At 60.0% G+C, this 12,197-nt stretch overlaps 1 protein-coding gene across 2 annotated transcripts in view; it reads left to right on the top strand.

Annotated features, from left to right (window-relative positions):
* AXIN1 (axin 1) overlaps positions 1-12,197 on the top strand; it is a 74,343-nt gene that overhangs the window by 27,202 nt on the left and 34,944 nt on the right. For both annotated transcript variants that reach the window (XM_006146342.3, XM_006146343.3), the window contains exon 2: positions 11,309-11,449. In XM_006146342.3, coding sequence (XP_006146404.1) covers positions 11,309-11,449 — 141 coding nt within the window. The remainder of the gene's footprint in view (positions 1-11,308; positions 11,450-12,197) is intronic.

Genomic DNA, 12,197 nt, shown 5'->3' with positions numbered 1-12,197 from the left:
CCGGGGGGACCCCTGGGCGGGAGGGGGCGGACGCTGGCCAGCACCAGCAGAGCGGTGCTCGGAGCTCAGCGCTAGCTGGTCCTGCTGCAGCGAAGGTTCCTGGGGACGCATGGCGGAACCAGCCCAGCACCCATGCCGTGCGGCGGTGGTGTCTGCTGTGCTGCCATGGGGCCCTTCTCAGGAAGCAGTTTTCTGTCCTCTGTTTGCAGGGGCAGTCCTGGCCATGGTCTCCTGGGTGTCCCGGTAGGGCAGGGGCAGGACCCAGCTGTGCTGCATCCCTGTGTCTCGACGCCCTCCGTACGTTGGCCACTGCCTGGGGTCATGGTGAGGTCTGGGCAGTCCTCCAGTGTTCCCCGGGTGCCCTTCACCTTTGGTAACAGGTGCTTGTCATTCCTGTCGCCTGGTCTTGCCTCAAGCTGCCGCACACGTGGAGGTACTGTCTGGAGCCGTGAGTGCCCGGCTGCTGCTGGCCAGCCCTGCCTCTCCCTGAGGTCCAGCGGGGCATGTGCCGTTGGTCTGGGTGCTGCTCATGACCTGGCCCTCGGCCATACCGGCCTTATCAGATGCCCACCGCCGCGCGGTGCCTACACCAGGCCTCCCTGAGAGCTCACCCCCAGGGTGCCGTTCACAGGGCTCCAGACAGTCCAGCTAGTGCCAGCGCAGCGTGGTCGCTCACCATCTGACACCTGCTGCCATCTCTGCCGTGGAAGCTACCTGGCTCGTAGGTGAGGACAGCCCCAAGGTCTTGGCCCAGTGAGGAGCTGGGCTGGCATCAGGCTCTGTGTGCGCTCGGAGCTTGTGTGCTGGCCCAGCTCCTCACACCTCCCGCAGGACAGCCTGTGTGGGGCTTGGCTGCTCCCTGAGGGGCTCCCCAAGGGTCTCCAGGGCCTCCGCTTCCCAGTCAGGGCCGTCACCACCACGGGAGAGCAGCCACGCTGCGCGTGGTACTGGGGTGTGCCTCAGGAGACTGGCCTGGGTGCCCGCGCTGCAGCCCCCTGCTCGGCCGCTCTTGCTTCTGGTGCTGGGGCCTTGCTTTTGTTGGCCTCTCGGTGCTCCCCGGGGTTGGACGCCCTGCCACAGTCCGCCTGTGACCTGCGCATGCCGTGCTGTGCCGTGAGCGTGACCCTGGCCCCGCACCCAGTGCCTGCGGAGTGCTCGCTGGACACCAGCCCTGCCAGGACAGCTGGGAAGCAGCCTGCTGGCCTAGCAGCGTGCTGGACAGTGCTCAGATGACCTGGCAGGTGCACCGTCCAGCACGCAGAGGGCGGGGTGGCCCACGTGCTGTCATCCACTGCGACATCCACCGGCTAGAATAGTGGCTGCTGGGCCTCTGTGCGAGGAGCCTGGGGTTAGGACCAGGTGCTCCGCTCCTCCGGGGCTCAGATCTTGGCTGGCATCTGTCTGGCCCCTGCCGTCGTGTGGCGCTGTGACGAGTGCCCTTCCCTACAGTCGGGGGAGAGACCCGAGTTGGATTTGCACGTGCGCATGAGGAGGCCGCGGCCTCAGGCTCGCCCTGTCTGTCCCTGGGTGGCACCATTGCCGCGTGACGTCACATGTGCAAGCTCGCACTTGGGCCTGGGCTGCCCCAGTGCCCCCCCGTTGACATCAGCTCCTACCTCGCAGGATCTTTTCGGACTGGCCTCTGCAGTGACACTGGTGCAGCTGTCTGGCACGCGGAGCCTCCCACTCGGAGCACAGACTTCAGTGCCACCGTGTGTACATGGGCTGCAGTGTCCCTAGAGGCGCAGCTTTGGCTCTGAGTCCCGGTAGATGGTCTTGGTCGCACGGGAAGCTTGTGGTAGTTTCCAGGGAGGAGAGGCCTGGGCCTGGTGAGGGGGCAGAAGCAGGGCAGGGCAGGTACGTGATGAGTCAGCCTGTGATGGGTGGCCAGAGGGGACTGTCTCTTGTGCAGTGGCCTCGCAGGGAGGGAGCACAGGAAGTGGCTGCAGGGGAGGGAACCTGCCCAGAGCCCAAGTCTGCAGAGCCACCTTGCCGCTCCCCAGGCCCAGGGTGGCGATGCTGCCTGCCCGGGGCAGTGGGCTTGCCACATGGCCGCCTGCAGTGTGCAGGGCAGGCAGGGTGGACACTTCCTGGATGTGCCCTGCAGTCAGTAGTCTGAGAAGTGTCTGTCCAGTGGTGGCCGTGTGGTCTGCAGCCAAGCTCTGAGGGTCTCTGTGCCATGGCAGGTGTGCCGAGGTCATGGTGGTCTCTGGGGGGTGGGGAGCAGAGCTGAAGCAGGCCTTGGGGCGGGTACAGGTGGGGCCTGGACACTGGGCAGCTGGGGGGGGCTCCTGGGCCTGGAAGGCCACCTGTGCTTGGGATAGAAGGAAGCCTTCTAAACAGGCAGTGGGCCCGCCCAGTGCTGCAGTCCTGCAGGCTCTTCCCCATGTAGAACCCTCGGGTCCCTCAGGGCCCCTCCTGCCACTCCTCCTGCACCTCTGCCCCAGCCTGGGTAAGTGGCCGCCCCGTCACCCTGTTTGTCCCCACCTGAAACACAGCACTCCCTGAGCCGCGGGTGAGGCCCGTTGTGTTAAGGCCAAAGGAGAGCCCGGTACAGGCCCAGGTGGCCAGGTTCTCTAGACTCCTCAGCACCCTCACACCAGCCGCCTCCTGTCCCAACTGGGCCTCACCTCTGGGTCGCTGTCAGCCCCTTGAGCGTCCCAGCTGGGCCAGCTTGGGATCTGTGCTGCCACTGCGACCTCTCAGTGTGAGGCTCCCAAACCCGCCTTCCTCGGGGTCTTCAGGGACTTGGCGTCTCCAGCTATGCCCCCACTTCTCCCTTGGGTGGGAGGGGACAGCACAGGTTGGGACAGCTGAGGTTTCAGGATTTCTGAAGCCGTAAGGAGCAGCCCTTGTACGCCTACAGACCTCAGGCTGGAGCCTGGAAGTCTGCGTCCTTCCATGACAGCCAGATGCCACATGGGCGTAAGGACCCACCTGCACGTGGGCCCTCCCATTGCCCTTGGGCACCTCCGAGGAGAGTGGTGCGGGCTGTGCTGACCCAGGCGGGTGCTCTTCCCCCGGAAAGCCCAGGCCCTTCGCTGTGAGCTAGGTGTCTGGACACATAACCTTCTGTCCACACGGTTTTCGGTGCACGGAAGGGGATATCTTTCTTTTTATCAACTGCCAGAGGACTTGGACACTCACCAGAGAGAGACAGAGAATGATGGGGGAAGCACCCCAGAGTGGAGTTGTGGGTGGGACATGCAAGGGTACCCAGAGCACTGTGACTGGGGTCCTGGTGCTCTCTCTCGCTGGACAACGTCATGGGCAGAGCCCTGGAGGTGGCCCTGTCCACACTGTCCTCAGTGTCCCAGAGAGCTGCCAGAGGGTTGGCCTTGCGGCCTGTGCTTGAGGGAGCTGGATTTAAGAGAGACAGAGAGAGGCTTGGGGGAGTTGGGTTTAAGAGACAGAGAGACAGAGACATAGTGGGGGGCTCAATGCCTCCAGCCTCCAGCAGTTTTTTGCCATAAGGCAGGCACCACCATGCCCCTCAGCGGCAGTTTGAATCCTGCCCTGGTGGCAGATGGTGTAGTGGTTATGTTGCTACACTCTCACATAGTCGACTGCAGTTTGAGTCAGTTCCAGACCTGGCAGCGTAAATTCATGCCGTGCGCAAGTGCGTGCGTGCCCAAGATCCCGGGAGGAGAATAGAGAAAGGATTGTGGTGTGGCCACCCCCCCTAGGGGGTGATTTCTCACTTTCTGTCTCTGTTTTTCTGGCTAATGCACATGCCCTATAGCAAAAATCTCTTTAAAACAACAACAACAACAAAACAAGACATGCTCTTGAGCATGCATGCCCTACATCCTTACAGGACCAGGATGGGAAGGGACTTGAACCACACAGGCCGCCATGTGGGATTCATATCACGTGATTGCCAGGCCATGGGCTGGATCAGATATTTTTTTAGAGAATTACTTTATTTTATTATTATTGTTATTTTTAAATTTTCTGTAGGGCATATGCACTCACCAGAGGGAGAAAGAGAGAGGAAAATTGAGAGAGCAAGCCACCAGGTCTGGGACTCAAACTGTGGTTGGCCACATGGGAGACTAGCACCTTAACCACCATGCCACCTGCTAGCCCCTGGTTGGGGTTTTATGGACCAGTAGTATTTCACGTCAGACGCGAGGGGACATGTGCTTGGAAGAAGCAGTTGGGGATACCCTGTCAACAGCTGTGATGAGGGTGTGTGGGCCTGGCTTAGCACACTGAGCTTGGGAAGCTCTGGGGCAGGAACAGGGGTGCCCTTCCCACTGTACCCCAGGACTTGGTAGCAAATAAGTGAAGGCATTATTTTTGCACCAACACAGACAGGGACATAAGGTGGAGGACAGTGCAGCACGTCACTGGGTGTGTGTGACAGGCACGAGAGTCAAGCTCAAAGGAGAAGTTGGAGGTGCTGACGGGAGTCTCCGTGTGGAGGTGCCACAGGTGGTAGGGGTGGTAGGGGACGGGCCTGTTCTGGGAGGGCCATGTTCCTGTGGGGGACAGTGTTTCAGCCAGAGGGTTTCAAGCTGAGAACTCTCTCTCTTTTAACAAAATTTTAATTTAAAAGGCTTTTCTATAGAGTGCGGGCACTTGCTGAAGAGGCACAGATAGAGACAGTGGGAGGGAAGGGAAGAAATCTTCCTTCCAGGGAAGATGACCATGCCTCAGTCCCTTCTCCTCCACTCTCCCCCTGGGATTCTGGGCGCACACCTGGGTACCCCATGTGACTTTCAAGCTGCTGTGTCTGGGGTTCGAACCACAGTCGGCCATGCAGGAGTCCAGCACCTCAAACCACCACGCCACCCTCTGGTCCCGAGAGGTCTCTCTCAGTGATAGCTGAGAGCAGACTTCCTTAGAATAGCTGATCTGCTGGGACACTGTTTCTCAAAAACCTGGAGCCAACCTGTGGCGTGGTGGTGAAGCCTGCCTGGCATGAGTGTGCCTGGGAAGCGAATTACTGTGAAATTGGGGTTGTGTGAGGACAGGCAGGTGCTATTCACGGACCCGGATTAAATCGAGGGGCCCTGCCATTTCTACAGGAGCCACCAGAACTGGGAAAGGGCCACTGTGTGGGAGGGGCGCCGAGTAGTGAAAACAGCCCAAGGCAGGCAGGGGTGAGGCGGTCGCCCTGCATGTCGCTGGGCCAGCTGCCTTCGAGGACACACAGTGACTAGCGTGGAGCGGCAGGCCCCAGGAGGTAGGACACGAGTCACCACAGGCACACCCAGGAGCAGGTGCTGCACGCTAGAGGTTGAGCTGGCCAGCCCTGTCCAGGCGGTGGGGTGGGATGTACCTCCAGTCACCTCGCTCTTGCTGGGCGTTGCCAGCACTCAGCCCCTCTCTGGGTCCTCCTGCGGGGTCTCTGGTCCCGTTGCTGCTGGGCTGAGCAGCTCATCTGGCACTGGCCCTGCCTTAGCGGCTATGGCCTCCTTGCTGGGCTCTGTCCTCCAGCATTTATTAAGAAGTATTTATTTGTTGGGACTGGCAGGTGGGGTGGTGGTTAAGGGCACTGGATTCATGTGGTAACTGCGGTTTGAGTCCCAGACCTGGTGACTTGCTTACTCTCTCTATCTCTTCCTCTCTGGTCATATTAAAAATAAATAAACAAGGACCAGCAGTTGGCGTAAAGGCTATGTCGCTGGACTCCCATGTAGTCGACCGCGGTTTGAGTCCCGGACCCAGTGACTTAAACTCACGCTGGGCGCGTGTGCGTGCGTGCCCAAGATCCCAAGAGGAGAATGGAGGAGAAGGGATTGCAGCGTGGCCCCCCCCCCTGGGGGGTTATTTCTCACTTTCTGTCTCTGTCTCTCTCAGTCTTCTTGTGAGCGCAAGCACCCTATAGCAAAAAAAAAAAAAAAAATCAAAAATTTCAGAAGAAAATAAATAAGTAAATAAATAAAATAAACAAACAAATAAAAATAATTCTTTAAAGTAAGTTTGTTAACTTGTGAGAAGAGAAGACAGATGGGGCACCTGACACATCTTCCTGCCATGACCTGGGTCACACGTGTGGCCGAGTGTGCTCAGGGCGGTCCCAGCACGTGAGCCCAGGGCCTTTCCCATGGTGTCTAGTCGTGTCACTGGCTATGCCGCCACGTGGCTTCTCACTCTTGGGGAGAGCTTTTAGACAGGCAGGCACTGGACAGTTACCCAGTACCTCTACACACAGCCAGCTTGCACCTGCCCAGGAAGGCCTTTACTACACGGATCCTGCTGGAGCCTCGTCTGCACCCCATGGGCTCTCCTGCTGCTGAGAGGCTGCCTGTCTTCCCTGCTCACTTCCCCGGTCTTCACACATAGCCAGATCCCACGTCTGCCTGTCTGGGAGGCATGGGCACGTGGGATTGGGCGCTGGGGGAGAGCCAGCCAAGCACAGTGCCTCACGCCTCCTGAAGGCACATGCGTGGCGAGGAGGGCCCTGAAACCTGTGTGGCTAGTGCTTAGGGTGGGTGCTGATAGGGCCGACCTGGCTCATCTTGTTCAGGGGCCCCGTCTTCCACTGCCTCAAGGGTGGGGCCATACAGGCCCTGCCTCTGTGGCTGCTGCATCTGCACACGTGTGGGCCACCAGGAATGGATTCAGGACCACACTCCACATCTCCATCTCTGTCCTGCAGTAGTCACGGACTTGGAGATTAAGCCGTGTGTTCTGAAGTGGTCGTAGGCTTGTGCAGTTGTCAGAAACAGCAGGACCTGTGCCTGCTCCCTTTTCTCGCAGGGCACCTCATTGCAGGTCGTGGACGCGACAATGGAGACACAGTACGTTCCTTCCCACAGGGCCCTTCTCCATCCTGCTGGGATCTAGAGCATGTACATGCACCTAGCATGCTCTTCAAACCACTGGGACTGGGACGCGGCTGCCTTACCCACTAGACCTGGCAGCCCCCATGTGCCCTTCTGCCCCCATCTGCTCTCTTTTGCTCTAGTCACTCAGCGAGACTGGCCACTCTCACCAGCAGGGTCTCCGGAGGCTGCTCACGCTGTGGCTTCTCAGTACTGCCGGCTTTGCCTCCAGGTTCTGTGGTGGGTGCTGCAGCCCTCTGGGCTGCAGTAGGCTCTGGCCATGATGGACACTATGGCTGTAAATATCCCGAGCAGGGGGATGCTGCAGTTCTCTCCCGGGAGTATGAGCTGAACTCTGGATGGAACAGTGATGACCAGATGTGCAGGTTTTTGAGAAACTGCCAAACTGTTTTAAAGTGTGGCTTTTCTATTCTATGTGCTTGCCGACTGCGTTGAGTGTTCAGTCTTCATGCCGTATCCCATCTGCTGCTTTCTTTCTTTTTTCGGAGAGGTTTTTGCTATAGAGAGCATGCGCTTGCCAGAAAGAGAGAGAGAGAGAGAGACAGAGACAGAAAGTGAAAAATTACCCCCCAGGGGGGATGGCCACACCACAATCCCTTCCCCTCCATTCTCTTCTCGGGATCTTGCCAGGGAGAGACAGGGAATGTGAGAGAGCACCCCCAGCTGATGGCCAGGCCACAGTTCCCTCTCCATTCATCCCCTGGGATTCTGGGCAGCACACACACGTACCTGGTGTGATTTTGAAGCGACCAGGTCCAGGACTCGTTGGCCACGTGGAATCCTGCACCTTAACTACCATGCCACCAGCTAGCGCAGCTACTCAGGTTTTTTGTTTTTTTTTTTTATAATTATTTTATTGGGGTAGGGGGTGTGGTGGTTAAGGCACTGACACGGCCAACTGTGGTTTGAGTCCTGGACCTGGAGGCTTGCTTTCTCAATTTCTTTATCTTTCTGGTCAAATTAAAAAATGATAATAGTGATTAATAAAATGAAATAAAATTTTTAAAAAGAAATATTTCTCTTAATTTTATTAATTATTATTTAAAAACGCATGTCTCCATTGTGGCACGGGAACCCCAGTGCTGCCTCCTGAGCTGCACTGTTCTTGGAGAAGTATTTATCTGTCATGTGCACACACGCTGCGCTCTCACCTCACACACTGCGCTCACACACCTCACACGCTGCGCTCTCACACCTCACGCTGCGCTCTCGCACCTCACGCTGCGCTCTCACACCTCACGCTGCGCTCTCGCACCTCACGCTGCGCTCTCACACCTCACGCTGCGCTCTCGCACCTCACGCTGCGCTCTCACACCTCACGCTGCGCTCTCGCACCTCACGCTGCGCTCTCACACCTCACGCTGCGCTCTCGCACCTCACGCTGCGCTCTCACACCTCACGCTGCGCTCTCGCACCTCACGCTGCGCTCTCACACCTCACGCTGCGCTCTCGCACCTCACGCTGCGCTCTCACACCTCACGCTGCGCTCTCGCACCTCACGCTGCGCTCTCACACCTCACGCTGCGCTCTCGCACCTCACGCTGCGCTCTCACACCTCACGCTGCGCTCTCGCACCTCACGCTGCGCTCTCACACCTCACGCTGCGCTCTCGCACCTCACGCTGCGCTCTCACACCTCACGCTGCGCTCTCGCACCTCACGCTGCGCTCTCACACCTCACGCTGCGCTCTCGCACCTCACGCTGCGCTCTCACACCTCACGCTGCGCTCTCGCACCTCACGCTGCGCTCTCACACCTCACGCTGCGCTCTCGCACCTCACGCTGCGCTCTCACACCTCACGCTGCGCTCTCGCACCTCACGCTGCGCTCTCACACCTCACGCTGCGCTCTCGCACCTCACGCTGCGCTCTCACACCTCACGCTGCGCTCTCGCACCTCACGCTGCGCTCTCACACCTCACGCTGCGCTCTCGCACCTCACGCTGCGCTCTCACACCTCACGCTGCGCTCTCGCACCTCACGCTGCGCTCTCACACCTCACGCTGCGCTCTCGCACCTCACGCTGCGCTCTCACACCTCACGCTGCGCTCTCGCACCTCACGCTGCGCTCTCACACCTCACGCTGCGCTCTCGCACCTCACGCTGCGCTCTCACACCTCACGCTGCGCTCTCGCACCTCACGCTGCGCTCTCACACCTCACGCTGCGCTCTCGCACCTCACGCTGCGCTCTCACACCTCACGCTGCGCTCTCGCACCTCACGCTGCGCTCTCACACCTCACGCTGCGCTCTCGCACCTCACGCTGCGCTCTCACACCTCACGCTGCGCTCTCGCACCTCACGCTGCGCTCTCACACCTCACGCTGCGCTCTCGCACCTCACGCTGCGCTCTCACACCTCACGCTGCGCTCTCGCACCTCACGCTGCGCTCTCACACCTCACGCTGCGCTCTCGCACCTCACGCTGCGCTCTCACACCTCACGCTGCGCTCTCGCACCTCACGCTGCGCTCTCACACCTCACGCTGCGCTCTCGCACCTCACGCTGCGCTCTCACACCTCACGCTGCGCTCTCGCACCTCACGCTGCGCTCTCACACCTCACGCTGCGCTCTCGCACCTCACGCTGCGCTCTCACACCTCACGCTGCGCTCTCGCACCTCACGCTGCGCTCTCACACCTCACGCTGCGCTCTCGCACCTCACGCTGCGCTCTCACACCTCACGCTGCGCTCTCGCACCTCACGCTGCGCTCTCACACCTCACGCTGCGCTCTCGCACCTCACGCTGCGCTCTCACACCTCACGCTGCGCTCTCGCACCTCACGCTGCGCTCTCACACCTCACGCTGCGCTCTCGCACCTCACGCTGCGCTCTCACACCTCACGCTGCGCTCTCGCACCTCACGCTGCGCTCTCACACCTCACGCTGCGCTCTCGCACCTCACGCTGCGCTCTCACACCTCACGCTGCGCTCTCGCACCTCACGCTGCGCTCTCACACCTCACGCTGCGCTCTCGCACCTCACGCTGCGCTCTCACACCTCACGCTGCGCTCTCGCACCTCACGCTGCGCTCTCACACCTCACGCTGCGCTCTCGCACCTCACGCTGCGCTCTCACACCTCACGCTGCGCTCTCGCACCTCACGCTGCGCTCTCACACCTCACGCTGCGCTCTCGCACCTCACGCTGCGCTCTCACACCTCACGCTGCGCTCTCGCACCTCACGCTGCGCTCTCACACCTCACGCTGCGCTCTCGCACCTCACGCTGCGCTCTCACACCTCACGCTGCGCTCTCGCACCTCACGCTGCGCTCTCACACCTCACGCTGCGCTCTCGCACCTCACGCTGCGCTCTCACACCTCACGCTGCGCTCTCGCACCTCACGCTGCGCTCTCACACCTCACGCTGCGCTCTCGCACCTCACGCTGCGCTCTCACACCTCACGCTGCGCTCTCGCACCTCACGCTGCGCTCTCACACCTCACGCTGCGCTCTCGCACCTCACGCTGCGCTCTCACACCTCACGCTGCGCTCTCGCACCTCACGCTGCGCTCTCACACCTCACACCCTGCGCTCTCACACCCCTTTCTCACACCTCACATACTGCTCTCACACCTCACAGACCTCACACACTGCTCTCATGCACCTCACACACTGTTTGCACACATACCTCACACGCTGCTCACAAGTTGCTTTACAGCCTTGTCCTACATCACTCACACACGGGCGTCTGAGGGTAAGGCTGGAGTAGATGGGAGCCCTGCTGAATTACGTGAAGAGAGACAGGAAGGCGGTCACAGTCCGGGAGCCTGTGTGGATCGTGAAAGCCGGACAGGAGAGATTGGCGAGTCTCATTTTGTAGGAATAAAGCTTTGTATGGCCAAAGCCTCTGTGGCGTTAGGGAGATGGCACTTAGTGACAGATGTCTGGCGTTCACTGAAGCTGCCGGTCTGTGATCACAGAGAACGCACAGAGTAGCTAGCGAGTGTGAGCTGGACACCCACTCTGCATCCTGACGGGCGCGGAGTGCCATCGCCAGCTGCGGTCCCACAGCTCTCGCTCCTGCATCTGTCCTGTGCAGCCCACTACCGGCGGCATGTGCCAGGGACTGCTGGGACCGGTGGCCCCGTACAGGCTGCCCTGGAGTAACCCTCCTCGCGGGTTTTCGGGCTGGTCCTAACACACATGCCTGCCAAAGGGTCTCAGTGGTGTGGGGCTGGGCCTGCAGTTGGCCTGCCTTTACCACCGCTGAAAGCACTGGGGATCTGTCGGGCCGGGTGGAGGCCACCACTCAGCTGTGCTGAGTGCACGGCTGCTGCGGCCTGTTTCTGGCTGTGCATGTGGTAATCTGCCCATGTGCACTTCGTGTGGGCCCAGAGCACAGGAAAAGTCCAGGAAAATACCCAGGGCTTGGTCCACCCATGGGAAGGGTGGGCAGGGACATGGCCCTAGCTGTCTGCATTTTTTCTAAGGCTCATGCCTTTTGAATTCTCACATGAAAATGTTCTAAAATAAAAGAACAATGCAGGCACCACTAACCGCTGTCTTGTCCACAGGTATGGACCGTGGCGGGAGCCAGTCAACCCCTACTACGTCAGCTCCGGCTATGCCTTGGCCCCGGCCACCAGCGCCAATGACAGCGAGCAGCAGAGTCTATCAAGCGATGCCGACAGCTTGTCCCTCACAGACAGCAGCGTGTGAGTCCTCAGTCCGCCTGGTGTGCAAGCAGAGTGCTCATCCTACGACGCCCCAGTGCCTCCCAGCTCTCCCTTCAGAGAACGCATCCTGGTTCCCTGCAGCACATGACATTAGTGCACCTCAGGTGCAGGCAGGTCCCACGGCAGGAGCGCTCTAGAGCCAAGCCAAGCGCAGGGCTGTGTCAGAGCCGAGGGCGGGCAGCTGAGAAGGAAGGCTGGCACATGGCGACTTCCCACTCTCCCTCAGGTGTTCTTGGGCCCAGGTGTCAGTCCGCAGGCAGGTGCAGCTTAGCAGCCAATCAGAACAAGAGGACCTCTGTACAGATGCATTTGTCACGTCTCATAGCAGGACCCCGCCTGGCCAGCGAGTGGTCCTGTCACCTCCTTGGAGGAAGTCCCTGGAGATGTTCTGTGCTGCGCCCAGAGCCGTAGTGCCTCGGGTTAGGCCTTGGGTCACGCTCCACGAGCTGCACACAAGCCTCAGCATCCCTTAGGGCCATCCTGGGTCGTGGTGACAATCGAGAGCTTCTTCCTTCCTCTGTGTGGCATCTCTAGGGAGCCACTCTCTGAGGTGTGCCCACTCCTCTGCTTCTGCGGGGCAGGGGACTTTTGAGATAGAGCTTGTGTCAGAGATCTCGCACTGTCCAGCCGGTGGGTCCACCCGACTTGCCCCACTTTCGACCTAAGCTCCTGCCCCAGTAACAGTGAGCACCAGAGCAGGGGCTGCACGGGCAGCCAGCCTCCTAGG

Source organism: Tupaia chinensis, unplaced genomic scaffold (assembly GCF_000334495.1).
Source record: "Tupaia chinensis unplaced genomic scaffold, TupChi_1.0 Scaffold000178_1, whole genome shotgun sequence".
NCBI classification, from domain to species: Eukaryota; Metazoa; Chordata; class Mammalia; order Scandentia; family Tupaiidae; genus Tupaia; species Tupaia belangeri.
Note: the sequence above shows the minus strand (reverse complement) of the source record. Positions and strands in the feature narration are given on the sequence as shown.